At 36.7% G+C, this 16836-nt stretch overlaps 4 protein-coding genes across 8 annotated transcripts; all 4 read right to left on the bottom strand.

Annotated features, from left to right (window-relative positions):
• Positions 1 to 842: 842 nt before the first annotated feature.
• LOC149735608 (uncharacterized) lies at positions 843 to 7749 on the bottom strand. Its single transcript, XM_089878647.1, has 13 exons — positions 6692 to 7749; positions 5886 to 6569; positions 5703 to 5814; positions 5550 to 5599; positions 5122 to 5175; positions 4711 to 4842; positions 3953 to 4117; positions 3402 to 3530; positions 2746 to 2820; positions 2468 to 2596; positions 2088 to 2204; positions 1902 to 2006; positions 843 to 1604 (listed from the first exon to the last, which is right to left on the bottom strand). The coding sequence occupies exons 1-13, from the start codon at positions 6864 to 6866 to the stop codon at positions 1546 to 1548; spliced, it is 1986 nt and encodes a 661-aa protein (XP_089734773.1). The 5' UTR covers positions 6867 to 7749; the 3' UTR covers positions 843 to 1545.
• A 142-nt stretch (positions 7750 to 7891) lies between these two features.
• Positions 7892 to 11236, bottom strand: LOC149735609 (uncharacterized). Of its 2 annotated transcripts, none has more exons than XM_089878653.1 (5): positions 10216 to 11236; positions 9859 to 10004; positions 9485 to 9739; positions 8910 to 9193; positions 7892 to 8668 (listed from the first exon to the last, which is right to left on the bottom strand). In XM_089878653.1, exons 1-5 carry the CDS (start codon positions 10346 to 10348, stop codon positions 8299 to 8301), a joined length of 1188 nt encoding a protein of 395 aa, XP_089734779.1. In that variant the 5' UTR covers positions 10349 to 11236; the 3' UTR covers positions 7892 to 8298. The 2 variants fall into 2 exon arrangements, with proteins under 2 accessions (XP_089734779.1, XP_089734778.1); XM_089878652.1 differs by having other exon boundaries at positions 8910 to 9214.
• A 152-nt stretch (positions 11237 to 11388) lies between these two features.
• On the bottom strand, positions 11389 to 14015 carry LOC149735610 (claudin-16-like). 2 transcript variants are annotated; one of them, XM_089878666.1, is made up of 6 exons: positions 13787 to 14015; positions 13229 to 13328; positions 12665 to 12829; positions 12109 to 12280; positions 11747 to 11829; positions 11389 to 11622 (listed from the first exon to the last, which is right to left on the bottom strand). In XM_089878666.1, exons 1-6 carry the CDS (start codon positions 13931 to 13933, stop codon positions 11471 to 11473), a joined length of 819 nt encoding a protein of 272 aa, XP_089734792.1. In that variant the 5' UTR covers positions 13934 to 14015; the 3' UTR covers positions 11389 to 11470. The 2 variants fall into 2 exon arrangements, with proteins under 2 accessions (XP_089734792.1, XP_089734793.1); XM_089878667.1 differs by having other exon boundaries at positions 12665 to 12842; positions 13787 to 13998.
• A 78-nt stretch (positions 14016 to 14093) lies between these two features.
• LOC149735611 (non-structural maintenance of chromosomes element 3 homolog) lies at positions 14094 to 16743 on the bottom strand. 3 transcript variants are annotated; one of them, XM_089878669.1, is made up of 7 exons: positions 16557 to 16743; positions 16301 to 16387; positions 15945 to 16102; positions 15394 to 15470; positions 15201 to 15306; positions 14662 to 14776; positions 14094 to 14431 (listed from the first exon to the last, which is right to left on the bottom strand). In XM_089878669.1, exons 1-7 carry the CDS (start codon positions 16602 to 16604, stop codon positions 14354 to 14356), a joined length of 669 nt encoding a protein of 222 aa, XP_089734795.1. In that variant the 5' UTR covers positions 16605 to 16743; the 3' UTR covers positions 14094 to 14353. The 3 variants fall into 3 exon arrangements, with proteins under 3 accessions (XP_089734795.1, XP_089734796.1, XP_089734797.1); XM_089878670.1 differs by having other exon boundaries at positions 14094 to 14450; XM_089878671.1 differs by lacking the exon at positions 16301 to 16387.
• Between the last annotated feature and the right edge of the window lie 93 nt (positions 16744 to 16836).

A 16836-nucleotide genomic window follows, 5' to 3' on the forward strand; every position in this document is an offset into this window, starting at 1 on the left:
AATTACTAGATAAGCTTTCCAATACAATAAATTTACCTCCGGAAGATACATCCCTTTGACAAATGAAGCTAGCCGTTGTATCGCATGGTACATCCACCCATGTATAGTTCGTACTTAACCTGTAGATAACGCAATCCTTATCGAGCACTGATTCAGTTGGGTGTCCTGCGGCCCAATTTAAATAGCTTGCTGAAGTTAGTTTAGTGTTATCTGACCACACAAAAGTTCCATTCAATCCAAGCCTAAGACCGATGTAGAATTCGTACGATTGATCTGTAACAAGAAAGGGCAAATAAACTAAATAAATTCGTGTAGCCTCACCTAGGCTTAAAGGCATTTATTTTCTTACTTATAGCAAATAAATTTTGCCACATGGACTTAAAAAGCATTTCCTTTAGTATTAGCCCAAAGCTGAGTGTACAATGTACATCCACTGTACTAAAATGTGAAACATTCAACTAATAACTTAAAACAATTGACTTCACTTTTGGTATACAGCATACTTACACTAAAAATTTTAAACTTAAAAACCGTAAAAATGTTTCGCTAAATATGAATATACTCTTACTTTTTCCGATAATATCAAATAGAAAGTTTTCAATCTCGACCGTTTCAATAACGACAGGTATTCCGCTGTAATTTGCACATGTTGTATCAACCTCTGCCTTTGTAACATTTGAAAACTGAACAAGGTATTCTCTGCTTCCAAACTGGTGCCAAAGGTTATTACTCCTTACATTTGACACCAAGAAAAAGAGCAAAAGCCAGTGATAAAAGTTCATTTCACTTGCCATACTTCACTTTTCTACTAATATCGTTTGCAAATGAAATGAAGTCTACTCAAGCTATTACCAATGTACTTAGATTACGTTGAATGTTAGTACCGGTGTATGCATCACAGGGATAGTGGTTATCTACTTAAGAAAGAACAGTAGAGTCTCATGATGACGTGATTTGCAAAGATGAAGTGGTTTAATTCAAAGAATATGCACGGAAAAGTTCTTACGTCTTCTAAATATCGCGTGTTTATAAAAGAAACGGATATCGCGCGTGTGTGTTCCACATATAGGTCCACACACGGCCTATACTAGAGATATAAAGATATCTCTATAAAGTAGGCCGGAGTCTACACAGAGAAAACATTGTAACTTTAATTCATTTTGATTCGTTATGAACAACATCCGAATTTCTTGTTGGGGTAAAATATTAAAAGAAATACAAAGACTTTATTTGAAGCGTAAAGTTGGGCGAGGTATCTATTGGTATATACGTTGCATATAACACTGACCACGAAGCTGCGCAGTGAAATACACCTATGGCGTGTTTTACCCATAAGTCACTACTGGGTTAGCAGAATTGTCAGTTGCACAAAAAAACAGCACGTAACTCGCAAATTTGCCTACTCGTAAGAAGGCACGAGGTATATACTGAACGACTGTCGTTATCTTGCCACGCAAGGATAAGTAAATATCTTTTATTCTTTTTCTAATCAAGATTTTCACACTCGTTAGCGCTGTCACTCTACTAAGAAATCTTTTTTATTTACTATGTTGTTTCATCCACAATTGTGATCCCGTTTTCTTCGAGTTTTACCGGAGACACGTCTGCAAGGAATCGCATTACATTTTATTTTTGAGAACATTTAATTTCTCGGTTTTACCGAAAACTTGTGTATGTACTGCTATATGTACAATATGTGTGATTTATTTAGATAAGCATCATTTTAAAGCAAAAAGGGTTACTTAGTTGCAACTGATATTTATCAACACGAAACACTTTTTAATTCACAAAATTTAACAATCGAGGTCGTTTTAATAATTTTTTTTTAATTTTTAAATTTAATTTTTAATTTTTTAAAATTTAACTTAATTTTAATTTTTAAAGAGTGTTTTTTCACTGACCTGTTTTAAAAGAAGCCACTTTGCTCAGTGTTGGTGCTACTGCTGTAGTTGCCATGGAAACTATAGATGTTTCGCCATTTACAACGTTTGAAAGTGGCTGCAGAGCTGATATTGACAGAAATGTTGAACTTATTTAAAATAGTACATAGTATTTTATAAATTTAAAACGACAATGTTAAAACCGACCTGGAATTGCATTAGATGCTCGCTTCAACATTGACGTTGGTAGTTTGGCGAACATTTCCCCTATAGCGTCATCACTTTCTACTGGATTTCCAGTAGATGAAGCACGCCGTTGGTTTTCTGCAAGTGCAGAGAAACATCGATAAAGTTAGCAATACAATATCGGTAGAACGCTGCTATAGTGGCAACTTTGATTTTTTTTGTATTGGTAATTTTAATAAAGTTCTGCGACGCTGTGGCGCAATAGCGTGCTGGTTAATGTCTGCCTTTTACCTAGAATAAAAAAATCTTAAAAAACATTTATGTTTCTACGTATACAGAAGAGGTTTTAAGTCAATCGAAATAAGCAAAATGGTTTATAAAACGACAGTGTTAGAACCGACCTAAAAGTGCATTGGACGCTCTTTTTAACATTGACATCGGCAATTTTGCGAACATTTCCCCCATAGCGTCATCGCTTTCGTTTCCAGTTGCTGTATCGCTGATGTTTTGAGAAGTACGCCGTTGATTTTCTGCAAGCGTAATAATTGTACTCGTTTATTTTGCATTAAAAAAGTTAACACAAACAGTCTGTAGTAACCAGCCAACGCTGCTACTAACACATATTTGAAGTTATTTTGTAGAATTGGTTTAGTCAATCTCAGTAATTGTATTTTATTACCTTGTCCCCCAAGTACTTGGCCAGATGCCTTTATTAATTCGTCGGGTATTTCAACGCCAGTAAGTTCTTTTAAGACTGCAACATAAGTAGTGTATATAGTATAGGGTGGGGAAGATGGGACACATTTTGATTTTTTTCCGTCCCATTTGGTAGTAAACAAGGAACATTCAAAGAATTATAAAACCATATTCTCATGACTCCCATAGACCGTTGTTAATTGTTTAAAAGCGCAATTGGAATGTTTAGGTATTGGGTGCCAAAGGTGACCAATCTTCTCCCACCCTACTACGTTTTGAATATGATATAAATCTAATTATTTCTTATCTTCAACGTTTTGTCAAAAAATGACATTTGTTTTACTAAAGAACAACAATTTCACCGTAGTGATATTTTAAAAACACCATTTCGTAAATTGGAATAGCAAACGTATAGGGTTGAATAAAATGGAAGATGATTATTTCTGTTTTCTTGTCTCAATTGGAAGTAAACAGAGATTATTTACAGAAGTGTAGCGTCGTATAAAGAATGTTGTTAACTGTAAAAAACGCCCAAGAAATACGCGAATTCGGCGCTAACGGTATCCTACCTTACTCCATAGTACTAACAATATATATTTCGACTGACGTAATGTTCTTGTACACTGTACAACAACTAACCTGGGACTGCTACAACAGACGCTCTCTTTATAATTTCCGGTGCTAATATTGTAGAAACTCTTCTTACTTTGTTTAGTAATCCGCCTTCGTCCTTGACGTTAGGGGTAGGTGCGTGTAAATATTCTTCGCCTGCAAAGTGTATAATCGTGCTTGGTAATTTTGTTTAAAAAAAAGGTAATAGCATTTGTAACGATGTTCGACACCAGCAGCATAAATCGCAGTTTTGAAGGGTAAATTACGTTGGTATATATATAGTAGGGTGTCCCATCCTCCCCCACCCTATATTTAAGACCCGATAGGGGGTCATGGCCGGAAAATGGGATTTAAGCCAGCGTTTCCCCATTAATCAACGCATGTTTTATTTATATGCTCAATAAACCATGCATTAAACTGTCTATTAAACATACTCTATTGAGCAAGAGCATGTGCTATGGATTGAATAAATGAGCATGTAGTCTCCATGTACAGTACAGTGATTTTAGTAAGTATTAAACACATAGAGTGATTAAAAATATATTTCATGTTAAAAAAATGATGTTTAGTTTGACAACCTTCCATCTGATCATGAACGTCTTCCTTTTCGACAATAAACGAGTAAGAAGGCGCTCTTTTTAACATAGGTATTGGTGGTTGTGTTAGCTTTCCCCCCAAAGCGTCATTAGTTTCTAATTGTTTTCCGGTTGTCGTATCGCTGAAGTTCTGAGAAGCTTGGTTTTCTGCAAGTATAAAGTTGTACTCGTTTGCCCGGTTCAACAAAATGTCAAATATGTTACGTATGATACTTAATATAAGCTAGCTGTTGTTGTCGTATCTGCGGTTTATATTGTACAACTGATTTTGTCACTCGCATGGACTTTGATTTACTTGTTTTCGCATACGCGCTGCCATTTTATACGTTTTTTCGTTTGGTATATGGGTCAACTCTAACACCACCAGCATATATTTCTGTACGGCAACAGCACGTTACACATTTATGTGTATCTTGGCCATTATTACAACAGTTATCCTTTAATGAAAACCCAAGGGTATTTTTATGTTATTTTCGAGTCCAGGAACAGATATAGTAGGGTTGGATAAGACGGGACGCGTTTTTATTCTATTTTTTCATTTTATTTGATAATAAGCAAAGAATAATTGCAGAATTATATAATCGCAACCCTCGACAATATAGGTCGTAATTTATTCAATCCACGATCAGAAATCATGGCATTTAGGTTCTAACGTTATCCCATCTTACCCCACAGAACTATATTTTAAACTGTTACTCTTGTAGGCTTAACCACAGCAGTGTTGGTATATCATAGCTAACCTGGGTCTGTTGCATTCGATCCTCTTTTTTTATTCGATCGTGGCAATAATGAAGACACTTTTCTTATTATGTTTACTTGAAATCCGTTCTCTTTGGTGTTTCTGTTAGAATTCCCATTCATTTGTTGCTTCCCTGCCAAGTGTATGTTTTTTGTATGTTGTTTGAAAATTAGTTATGGCATTACTAACTCTGTTAGGTCTGTGTAGATTTATTAACTTAGTATAAACGATTAAGTGTGTTGTATGAGGACCATCACACAGTGTATAGCATGCCAGGGGTCGTGGGATTTAAACCCTATAGTTGCCCCCATAACCCCATCACATAATACGCATATTGTTCTTAATACAGATAATATGCACAGGGGAGATTAATGTAGATTTTATATTCAAAATATATGTTTAGTTCACCTACCCTCTGTCTTATTTTGAAATCCTTGTTCTTCAACCTTCACCGCTTGAAGCTTTTCTGTAGTAAAATTATTGTTTTAAACAATTAACAATGGCCTGTGCTGGGGTCGTGAGGATACGGTTTAATAATTCTTTTAAAGTTATTTGTTAACTACTAAATAGACGAGAATAAAAAAATGAAAAGGTGTCCCATCTCCCCCCACCCTACTCTATAGTAGGTTGGGGTAGGATAGTCCGTGTTTTCATTCTCTTTCGTCCTATTTGGTAGTAAAATGCGTAACTACAGAATTGTATAACCGTGGCCTCGCGACTCTAGTTTGGGAAAAACACGATTAGGAAACCTGAAATATTATGTGTTAATGGTATTCATATTACTCCACAATACTTTAAGACAAACTACTGTAAGATAAGAGCTATTTATATTGTTCTTACCTACTCCTCCAGTTTCTGGGCTACCGGGGGGTTTCGATGAGAGAACGTTACTGTAGGAAAACTGAGGTTAGCCTAATGAATTTTACAATTAAATTTTGAGTGTCGCAATCAACAAAAATATTTTTGCTAAGGTTTCATTTTTTTGCAACTAACCTTTTGACTGCGTCTATTATTGCGTTGAGGGCGACAACCATTACTGCAGTAACTGCCCCAGTTGCCACCGCAGTGACCATCACGCTCGGTGGACTTGTGGGTGCTGCTGGAACTAAAGATCGAATCAATAAGACTGTTAATTAGATTAAACAAGTTGATTTTAATTTTGTGTTTAAAACTTACTGGGTGTGGGATCCGGTTTTTTAGTGTCGGCTGTGCTGGGGCTGATTGTGGTCGTTTCTTGCGATGTTTCCTGGGACGTGTGTGTTGTAGCAGCTTCTGTTGTGGTTTGTGTTGTAGCAGCTTCTGTTGTAGTTTGTGTTGTAGTAGCTTCTGTTGTTGTTTGTGTTGTAGCAGCTTCTGTTGTTGTTTGTGTTGTAGCAGCTTCTGTTGTTGTTTGTGTTGTAGCAGCTTCTGTTGTTGTTTGTGTTGTAGCAGCTTCTGTTGTAGTTTGTGTTGCAGCAGCTTCTGTTGTAGTTTGTGTTGTAGCAGCCTTTGTTGTAGTTTGTGTTGTAGCAGCTTCTGTTGTAGTTTGTGTTGCAGCAGCTTCTGTTGTTGTTTGTGTTGTAGCAGCTTCTGTTGTTGTTTGTGTTGTAGCAGCTTCTGTTGTTGTTTGTGTTGTAGCAGCTTCTGTTGTAGCAGCTTCTGTTGTAGCAGCTTCTGTTGTAGCAGCTTCTGTTGTAGCAGCTTCTGTTGTAGCAGCTTCTGTTGTAGTTTGTGTTGTAGCAGCTTCTGTTGTAGTTTGTGTTGTAGCAGCTTCTGTTGTAGTTTGTGTTGTAGCAGCTTCTGTTGTAGTTTGTGTTGTAGCAGCTTCTGTTGTAGTTTGTGTTGTAGCAGCCTTAGCTGTGATGTTGGTACCTGCTCCACCTTTGATAATATTAACCATAACTACAGTGCATAATGTTAACTAACAGGGCGCAGCTCATTGGCAGAAATATATCGTTACCAAGCGTATAATATATTTAATAATATACCGGTGACACACTTACCTTCTCCTGTTACGTTCCTTTGGCAAATGTAACTTGCCTCAAAATCGCATGTTACATCTGTCCATTTGCGTGTATTGGGCTTTTTTTCATAGATTACGCAATTTATCTGAAAAAGCGCACCTAAAAAACTCGGGCTATCACCGGCCCAATTTTCGAGGATTGTATTCTCTAACATGGTGCCATCTGACCAGATGAATTTGTTTGCATCATTATCCGTATCTCGTTCGAGACCGATGTAAAAGTCGTTAGTTTGATCTATACGAATAAAACGGTTTAGTAAAAACGATTTAATCAGATTTTGCTTTACCAACTGATTTGGTATCGGACTAATTAACCCACAAAAATTTTATTCAATTACAGAATGTAACGGCACGGTCGTGTACGCTTCACATAATTGCATGGTTCCGCTATATATACAATGGGGTGGGGAAAGATTGGACATTTTTTATTATACTTTCTCGTCCATGTGTTATTAAACTTAGAACATTCACAAAATTATGAAACCCCACCCCTACGACTCCTATAGACTGATGTTGTTAATTGTTTAAATCACGATCAATGTATTTGAACATTATGTTCTAAATATGTCCCGCCTCCCCCCACCCTACGATATATCAAGCAACAAACACCTATATATTGTAATTACGGTGTATAAACGCTTACTTGATCCGATGATGTCGAAAAGAAAGTTTTGAACATCGACCGTTTCAATAACGACAGGTATTCCGCTGTAATTTGCACATGCTGTATCAACCTCTGCCTTTGTAACACTTGGCAACTGAACAAGGTATTCTCTGCTTCCAAACTGATGCCAAACATTATTACTTTCCACATTTGAAACTACCATTAAAAAGAACAAAATCCATCTATAAAGCGGCATATCTGACTTATGGTTTTCACTTTCACTCGGCATCATATTTGACTCTTAACATAATGCCCTGTTGCAAAGGTACATGTTGATAGATTACTACGAAAAAAGTGACCAAACTTTTTAAACGTGTTGGTCGCGTTAACAAAAAAACAATTTCGCCGTATAAAGATGACGTTATTATAACTTCGACGATATAGCTTTAATTTCAAAGAAAGTGCATGGTATGCGGCTTCACCATAGTTCACGCACTACAAAGGTATGCGTAGTTATATATAGTTATGCATATAGTTATATAAACAGTCGTGTGAATTAAAATACCGGAAACAGACTTGCGTTTTCGATTATTTTTATTATTTTTCGAGATAAACAATTTTAGGTTCTTTGTAACAAAATGCAATCACATGTAAATGACATCTGCCGAAGAATAATTTGGTATCTCGCATAAATGTTAAGCGTTATAGCCGTTTTAATGCAACGCGTCATCTACACCGAGACACCTAATACTGTGTATAGTATATTGTGGGGTATAGGATGAGATATAGCACATATATCCCATATATTTCCATTTCCCCATAGTGTTTTCAACAACTAACAACGCTCTTTAGAGCCGCGAGGCTACAGTTATAGAATTCTGTAATTACCAAATATAGGTCGAAAAAATACAATAAAAACATGTCCCATCTAATCCCACCCTACTATAGCATTAACATCGGTTCAAGAAAGTTGTATCAAAAGTTTAATTTAAAACTTGTTGGACTGGTTTAGAATATGTTTCCAACGTGTTTGGCCACCATACAGATGGCTTTCTATCCCCACTTAACGGTGGTGTATCTACTGAAATTTGACCGGCGGGTGGCGATGGTGTGCCAATGTTTGCCTTCTTTTGTGAAAGAACGAAGTTCTTTACTACAGACCACTTCGTGTCGTATTTTTTCCACTGCGGCTGATCAGAATTGGAAGCCACTTTATTACAAAACCCTTGAACTTTTTCACTGATTGCAGCATTACATTCTACTGTACTGTTGCTGGTAACGGCTCGGGTGGGCGTGACGGATTCTTCGAAACTTTCAAAGTCGGTTATCGGAGTGGCCAACGGCATCAGCACTCTGTACAAGATAAAAATTGAAATGGGTCAAATTCCTCCAAAAATGATTTAAAACCCTAGATAAATATTCAAAATAGAAAAAAAACTTCAATAAAGCGGGATCCTGGCCCCAAATCCCAGGTCCCATGGCTTGTCTCGCTGGTCTCATGGCTTGTCACGCCTTAACCTATAAGAACCTAATCCAAACAACAGCGTAAAAATTGTTCGGTATCACGAGACCCAATTTTAAACAATTATCTTACCGAGAACCCCTGCGACTTGACATCTTTTCTGGTGGAGGAACACTCGAAGACCTGCGTAGGTTTCTATGGCGAGACCGGTTTAGATCTGGTTTGGTCCGGTTCTCCTGTTGTTTCTGCTGAAGACATCGCAGCGTTTGTGCCGATGGTGTGCATCTGGACGAAGTTCTTTTTATAGGAAGCGTTGCATTTGTTGTAGCTGGTCGACTGTAGACGTTGGGTAGTTCATCTTTTTCGAAATTTTCATTTAGCGCTTCTGCGATTGGGTTCCAACGGGGACTGATTGTCTGTTTTAATCGTAAAAAACGCTTTATTTTAAAAACAAACTGTAATTCTTGTAGTTAAATGTCAACTATATATGGGTTAAGATGGGTACCGTTAGCATTTATATCCTACATTTTTAAATTTTGTTTTTAATAATAAACAACGCTCTTTTATAGTCGTGATACGGTAATATTTCTTTAAATGTTCTTTGTTTGCTACCAAAAAATAATAAAAAAAGTGTCTTATCTTGCCCCACCCGCGTTTACCATATTAAAACATTGTGTTCACGAGACACTAAATTAAAGTTTACAAACCGATGAAGGCATATCCTGGAAGACGGAAAAATCCGTTGATTCTGATCGTGTTCTCTGCCTCCTCCGCAACAACACCGTTTCATCTCTCTCCGCAAATCTTGATATCAACTTACGCTCAAATGTGTCTGGCGTCGGGTTCATTTTCACAGATGATGCGAGATCGGTAACACTAACAGAACTGGAAGGTGGTGAGTTCCTTTTATTTTTCCTAGCGCGCTTCTGCATACCTCTTGCTAAGTACAAGTCAGAAATTGCCTGGAAAATCGAAGCAATACCAAATATAGCATATTGCGATTTCCGAAAAAAAGGAAAAAAGCGCAATACTAAACCACTACTAAAAATATACTTTTTACATATAAAAATCTTCCACGAACCTCAATTTCTGCCATCGCTGCCCGATCTCTCGCTGCGGAAAGTCTTGAACCAGATCGAACGTTGCTGGATTTTTGTCTGTTGGCGTATATTTCAATCATCACGTGGTCTCGAACCGCTTGGTTTCGGTCATGCCAAATTTCGTCAGCTTTTGTGTAAACAGAAAAATCTGATTTTATTGACAAAACATGCTTGTTTAATGACTTTTTAATAAAGTATAAGTTTATTCACTTTACTCGGCGAAACATTTTTAGAGCTAATATACATGCGATGTTTTCATGTTTATACTTAGTACACGAAACCACAGGAATACGTACATTGTACATAAACATATGCATGTATAATCATAATGATCTAACCTTTCCTTGTGTGATCTTGTTCAATGGCTTTTAGTTTCTTTTGATGTTCCCCTTTCCGAAGAACTGCGTTTCTTTGCAGTGCATATTTCACATGCCGTGACAGCGGTTCAGATTCTTCTATTATTTCAGCCATTTCTTACTTAACTTATACAACAAAACTGCATTGAGCCATACGCGAACTAATGAAAAATTAATGTTAGAATTCGCAGTCTGTTTTCAACCTTTCGCCTTGCTTATACCAGGTATCTGCTGACAACATCACACGGCCCTGCGTTTAGCTGAATAATCGTCTCACTCGCCCCTGTATACCATTGTTGCGTGTTATCGTTATACTTGCTATCTTGACGAAAGGCTTTATGTTTTGTTGTTTTTGCAGAGGACAATGAGTCGGTCCAGCTATTATATACAGCGATAAACATCATGACGCGAAATACAAGGTCGTCGAAGCTTTTGTTATATACACGCAAGCCGCTCTTTATAATGCGTTTTACGACTGTTATTTACGAGCTTACTTATTAAGTTCAACGCGTTCATCTGCACGTTCCTAAAACTGCTGCCCACAGAAAAAATATTCCATTTCTTTTAAACCCTCAACGAAAGATTTTTAAATCCTCAACGAAAAAAGTATATAAACAACTTCTTTCTTATAGACGAGACGTCAACACCTTGTAGCCGACAATGAATCGTTTCACTATAAAAACTCGCTCGTTTTCGGCAGTTGACTTTAACTGTGTGCTTTCCAATATAGGCGTGCCATGCACAAATGGTTGCGGCGTATTTTCGAGCGTCGTTCCGCGGATCTTTGTTTAACTTACAAGTGTAAATAACTCTTGTGTGCGAAATGTAAAAGCATCGTAAACGACATGGTTACTCTCTCGTTTTCTAACCCCGACACATTAGCAAATATCAAAGCGATATTTAATTACTATCAAGATTTCCAGGTACAATGCTATAAGTGATTTCAAAACCAAGTCAGAACTTGTACGAAGCGGCGTGTATATATAACAACCGCTTGTCTGTTTGCGGCTGCAGTCTGCAGAACTGTGTATGCGCTGCGATGTGGGTTTGTTCTATTTTTAGCCCCAATCCCATACATCAAAGTTCTTTCTTGTGTCTAACTTGTAGCGAACTCCAGTTTCGGATTGTTTTGTATTAAAACCACGCAGAATAACATGCTTTGTTGAACTGTTTTATTAGAGCTTTTAAACAGCGGTTACGAATCTTGCCTCCTAATATTTTTCTCGAATTCTCTAAATTACATGTATGTTGTCCTTGCGTGCGATGTCACCTGACATTCAGTGATGGGTTCCAGAGTTCGTATCTTGTCGTCCCCTGTGTTGCTATGGTGCCCGCACTCGTGGCCGGGCAGCCGAGGCGCCAAGTAGCAGCAACAAGTCGTGCTTGCCCCTGTTTAACAACGAGTGAAAAATGATTAAGAAATCACCATAAGTGGCACCCGAAATTAAACGCTAATGATCAAGGGAAAAGTAAGCCAGTGTTGCTCAGTTATTTTGCTTTGTTTAAATCTTACCTGAACCACTGCGACTAGCAGCGTACGCCGCGGCTACTGTTGATAAAATCGAATCTCGTCGTTTTTCTGCTTCTTTCCTTTCACTGCCAAATGGAAACAAAATGTCAACCCGCCCAGATATGTATTGAAGCGCTCATGATTGTTTTATACGGGTTACTTAAAATGAGGTAAAATGGGACACACTTTCATTTTCTTTTTTTTTGTCTCATTTGGTAGTATAACCGTAACCCGCCGACACAAAGAGCGTTGGTAATTGTTTAAAATACAGGAATATGGGATGCCTACAGTACCCCACCATATGTATTGAAACGCTAATGTTTGCTACCAAAGTGGGTTCTAATTTAACTTCCATATAGACCTACCTTCTCGATACAGTTGCACCTATCCACAATAGCCCGGCAGCTGCATAAGCAAACGCAGTCGCTCCCCAACCCACAAATATACCGTCTGAAAGTTCGGAAGCTTTACCTTCATCCCATACTGAATACATTACTTCCAGACCATACCAGGTGCTTGATATTAATACGAAGGTGCCTGACATGACATGAATGAATTGTTTTATCATCGCGTGGCAGGGCATTAAAATTCGATATAACAAGGGTGTTTTGTTTCATACGCCTCCTGTCGGCTTAATTTGAGCAAATTTACTCAGTAGACAAGCAGTTATTACGAGTTGCCACGTATGTAACTGCGTGGGTAACATTTTTTGTAGTTTATGGCTGATAATTTGGTTGGAGCACTTGCGGTTAAGTTTTTTTGCGCAATGTCCCACACAACCATAATAATAGCAATGCGTCGAGCATCTATTCCGAAAACTCTGGACCATATAGGCGTGTGCGCTGAACAAAAATTGTGACGACTTCTATAACTTGCTATGTCCCACGAAATCAGTGCAAAAAATACGCCAGATTAACGCACCTGCTACTATCCATACAACAGCCGCACGTCGAGTTAACTTTTCTTTTGTCCGTGGTAAAAGACGAAAAAGCAGGATGCATCGCATTCCCATAACGTTAAGAATCAGAGCAAACCCACTTAGTAGACAAGCAGTTATCATGAGACCTCTGCATACTGTCCGCTGCGCTGAAATAAGTAACTAAAACATTGAACTATAATATATATAATATAGTAGGGTGGGGGAGATGGGACACCTTTAGAACATAACATCCAAATATCCTTATCATGTTTTTAAACAATTATCAACGGTTTATGGGAGTCGTGAAGATGTAGTTTTATAATTCTTTGAATGTTCTTTGTTTACTACCAAATGCGACGAGAAAATAGAGCGAAAATGTGTCCCATCTTTCCCCACCCTACTATTCTATATTGTACTGTGGGGTAAGACGGGAACCATTAGGTATATATAACACATAACATATGAGATTTCCTAACCATGTTTTTAATAGTTAAACAACGTTATTTAAAGTCCAGTAGATAGGATTTTATAAATATTTTTAAAAGTTTATCGCAAGTGTTATTTACCTCCATGCGAGCCGAGAAGGGAACCGGAAAGCCATTTTCCACATAAACCAGTAGAGCTGCAAAATTTCCAAAGACCATAACAATTCTCGTATGGCGAGATCTACCAATCATGTATTTGAAAATATTTTTGAATACAAAACTAGTTAACATAAAAAGGAAAATAAAGTAGCTTATTAGCGGCAAAACAGAAGCGTAGTTTGTAGCCTATATATAAAACAAATGAAACTTTATCCTAGCGTAACCGGAAAACGACAGTCGTTATAACATTGGTGTTCAAACACCTAGTGCCAGCTTACGAGCTACCATTTATGTTACTTAGTGGTTGATTATTTTGGGGGAATTTTATTTTTTTATGTATGGCTAACAATTTAGACAACCTGTTAGTGAACATAAGGTTGCAGCAATTGCCGTTAAGTGACTTGCCTAAGGACACATTCGCTCACAATGATAGCAGCGACAAGCCTTGGTTACAGGCAGGTGCGCTAATCACTTTGCCACGGCGCCGGAAATCGTTAAGAAACTACTGAAATTTTGAAATTTTAGTTTAAACTGACTTACCGATGCTTCGGCATAGATGACGTACCAACAAGGAGTTACGGTCACGAAAACTACACAACTAGCGGCTGTCAGTCCAAAAATAAAACCAGCAAACTTGCATAACGGCGCTATTACAGACGAAGCGCTGTCTGTAGCGTAATCTGCCATTTAAGCTAACAGCTCAAGTATTCTGCTCACATCCGCTGTACTGAAGTTATAACTTGCCGAGTCTAAAAGCCGACTGTCCACTTACATTCATCAAACAACAATGGGCAATAGCAAAATTGTCACACATATATGCTAATTAGTTTGGTTGGTGCTAAACGGCTTTCAATAAATAAAGACCTTTATTGGAGAAATGACCAGGGTCACTTAACCACAGTAATAAAAAAAAAATGAAATTTATAAAAGAATGATAACAAATCAATTTTTAAAGACACTTTTGCCAACACCATTCACATCACTTGTCTTTCAGCTTACAGCGCAGCTGTCATCTTTTTTTCCCAAGTGTTCTGCTCTTCCATAACTTGGTCACGCCATATATGTATTGTAATAAATTGGCATTTAAAGTACAATAATCCAGTAAAACTAGATCGTTTTGCGTTGTTCCTCCAAAGCATCTTGGTATTGTGATTTCCACACCATTACACTGGACTTATCATAAAGCTGTAAACAAGTGTGAGAACTTGTCAACAAACACATGGTTAAAATATCAAATTAAAACAAACAGAAACAATTTTGTCCAAGCAATTCATAAAATTGACATAAGAAAAAGGTAACAAACACATGGTAAAATTAATTAAAAAATCAGAAACAATTTTGACCAAGTAATTTTAAAGAGTGACGTAAAAAAACGTAGTAATGGTAAAGTGTAAATTAAATTTAGGCAAACTTACTGAAGTCACAAACTCAAGGATTTTCATCTTGCTTGTTTCATGATACGCCCGTAATCCCCACTTGTATTCATACTGTGGTGGGTCACAGTTGGGTAGTTTAACAATTTCAAGGTACCTGACAATATAACTTTTAACTTAAGAAAATGACCACAAAAAAACAAAAAAAACATTTAACAATAATTTCCTCAACTGATAAGGGTCCTAACTAAAATGTTACTTTGTATGATAATTCACATCTTTTCATATGTTTAAATCATATAAATATGCTTATTTTAACATTTCAGTTGCCACTTTTAAATGCACTACATTCATAGGCACCAAACCTGGGGTGGCAGGTCTACCCAGGGATTTTCTGCACTGTATTAACTACTAAACCTTAGGAACCAATAAGTTATATTAGTTGCTCAAAACTAAGGGTCTAAATGTTCTTGCCTGGTTGCCTCAACTGCATTTAAAAAGGTTTGGCCCCTATGACAACATATATAAATAAAGCAGTCTTTAAACTAGCAACACATTTAAGTATCATTTATTATACATACCATTGCCTGACAAACTCCTGGGTTATCAATTTTTTTACATCACCAAATTCTGGATGAGGTTTATCTTTTTCAATGCCTAGTCCCTTTAAAGCATTCCAGAAGGTGCCTACATGGAGAATCAGTTTAGTTTAAAGAGCTTTGAAATAAAGTAATTATTATTAAAACAAGTATAAAATAGAAATCATGCTTTTACCATCTGTCATAGAATTCCCACACATAAATATGAGAGACAACACAGTAAACAGCAATCCTCTTTTTGGGTTGTCATTCCTGAAGGAAAAAGATAACAGTATTTGTACGGCAGCTTTTTAACATAGACCAAAACTTTATTACTAAAAATTAAAAAAGTTTGATGCAGTGGTTTTCTATATATTATAGCAAAAGCTGGCTTTAAACAATGTCATGAATTGCATAGCATACAAATAGCCTAAACAGGTAATGGGCTAATTGCAAATAGCTACAAGTGATAATAGAAACTCCTAACCACCCTTGATATAACTGTTGAGGTGATTTGCGATACATACTTTGATTGATGAACAATAGTAGAAAAATACTTAATTTTATAATATATGGTACTGTGGGGTAAGATAATATTTGCTAATTAGGTTTTTAAGTAACAAAGCTTTTTAGTATTAGGAAGATACGGTTATATAATTCTTTAAATATTCTTGGTTTATCACAAAATGGGACGCGAAAAAAAACAAAAACATTTACCATCTTATCTTGCTGTATAAAATGTCTTACCAGTTCATCATTTGTTGGGTTTCTGAATGTTCAAGCATGTTGACTAGAATATAAGCACGTTTTCCACTTTCGCCTATTTCCAAAAGTTTTAATCCAAAGACTTTTTGCAGTTTCTTGTCGGTTATTTTCATAACCTCATTAAATGCATGACGGTATTCCTGGAAATAATTGCAAAAAATAAAATCTAGGTTGTTTTGATCTATTTTATGTGGGTGAGATCCTTTTAAGTACCAGGGATTTAGATAGGACTAAACTCAAACTGATACATTGCTACAGAATGTGTGAGCTTAGATTCTAAATTTCTAATATACAATGTTAAATGGACCTAATTCAACATAAGGAAACAGATAACATACTTTTAACACATGCTTGTTAATGTCTGCTCTTTTTATTGGGATTTTTCGTTGCTCCCATATAAGCATCAGGTGCACAACGTCATTTACCTAAAATGAAGTATGTTTATGATTTGAGTTAGTGTCTCCACTGATTTTTGTTTTAGTCGATATACAAAGCATTGGTGTATCATACAGTGAGTGAGACAGATACTAATTTTAAAACCGTCTTAAAAATTAAAATAAATAGTTTATAGTTACGTGTTTGGTCACTGTTTACCTTTCTGTCAAGCTCTGATTTGTCGATATTGCGTTGTGAAGAACTCATTCCTAACAAACGATAACGTTTTAGCTGGGCAATGTTATTTTGACAAATATACTTGATCGTCTTATTTACCAATACAACGTAGAATGGAGACCAAACTGTTATGGTTTTTAGATTTTAATGAAACGCGCGAAATAAATCCAATAGCTGCTAGATGGCGCTTTATTTTTATTTTTTATTCCTTGTTGACTTCTTTCACTGTGTGCCATCAACGCTTATATATATACGTTTATAT

The sequence above is a fragment of the Ciona robusta genome, chromosome 5, assembly GCF_009617815.1.
Source record: "Ciona robusta chromosome 5, ASM961781v2".
Taxonomy (NCBI): domain Eukaryota; kingdom Metazoa; phylum Chordata; class Ascidiacea; order Phlebobranchia; family Cionidae; genus Ciona; species Ciona robusta.

Bases quoted from the DNA above. Each gene is read 5' to 3' on its own strand.
- LOC149735608 (XM_089878647.1), bottom strand. From the start codon at position 6,866: ATGTTAGAGAATACAATCCTCGAAAATTGGGCCGGTGATAGCCCGAGT. The intron at 5,815-5,885 runs GTAAGTTTTAAA...TTCGATCTTTAG, and splicing joins AAAACCGGATCCCACACCCA to TTCCAGCAGCACCCACAAGT. The intron at 3,531-3,952 runs GTTGTCAAACTA...TACACTTTGCAG, and splicing joins CGTTCATGATCAGATGGAAG to GCGAAGAATATTTACACGCA.
- LOC149735609 (XM_089878652.1), bottom strand. From the start codon at position 10,348: ATGGCTGAAATAATAGAAGAATCTGAACCGCTGTCACGGCATGTGAAA. The intron at 10,005-10,215 runs GTTAGATCATTA...TTTACACAAAAG, and splicing joins ACAAGATCACACAAGGAAAG to CTGACGAAATTTGGCATGAC. The intron at 8,669-8,909 runs GTAAGATAATTG...TATCTTGTACAG, and splicing joins TCAAGTCGCAGGGGTTCTCG to AGTGCTGATGCCGTTGGCCA.
- LOC149735611 (XM_089878669.1), bottom strand. From the start codon at position 16,604: ATGAGTTCTTCACAACGCAATATCGACAAATCAGAGCTTGACAGAAAG. The intron at 15,471-15,944 runs GTAAGACATTTT...TTTTTCCTTCAG, and splicing joins ACCCAACAAATGATGAACTG to GAATGACAACCCAAAAAGAG. The intron at 15,307-15,393 runs GTAAAAGCATGA...TTCTCCATGTAG, and splicing joins TGGGAATTCTATGACAGATG to GCACCTTCTGGAATGCTTTA.
- LOC149735610 (XM_089878666.1), bottom strand. From the start codon at position 13,933: ATGGCAGATTACGCTACAGACAGCGCTTCGTCTGTAATAGCGCCGTTA. The intron at 12,830-13,228 runs GTAAATAACACT...TACTTATTTCAG, and splicing joins CCTTCTCGGCTCGCATGGAG to CGCAGCGGACAGTATGCAGA. The intron at 11,830-12,108 runs GTAGGTCTATAT...TCCATTTGGCAG, and splicing joins GGTGCAACTGTATCGAGAAG to TGAAAGGAAAGAAGCAGAAA.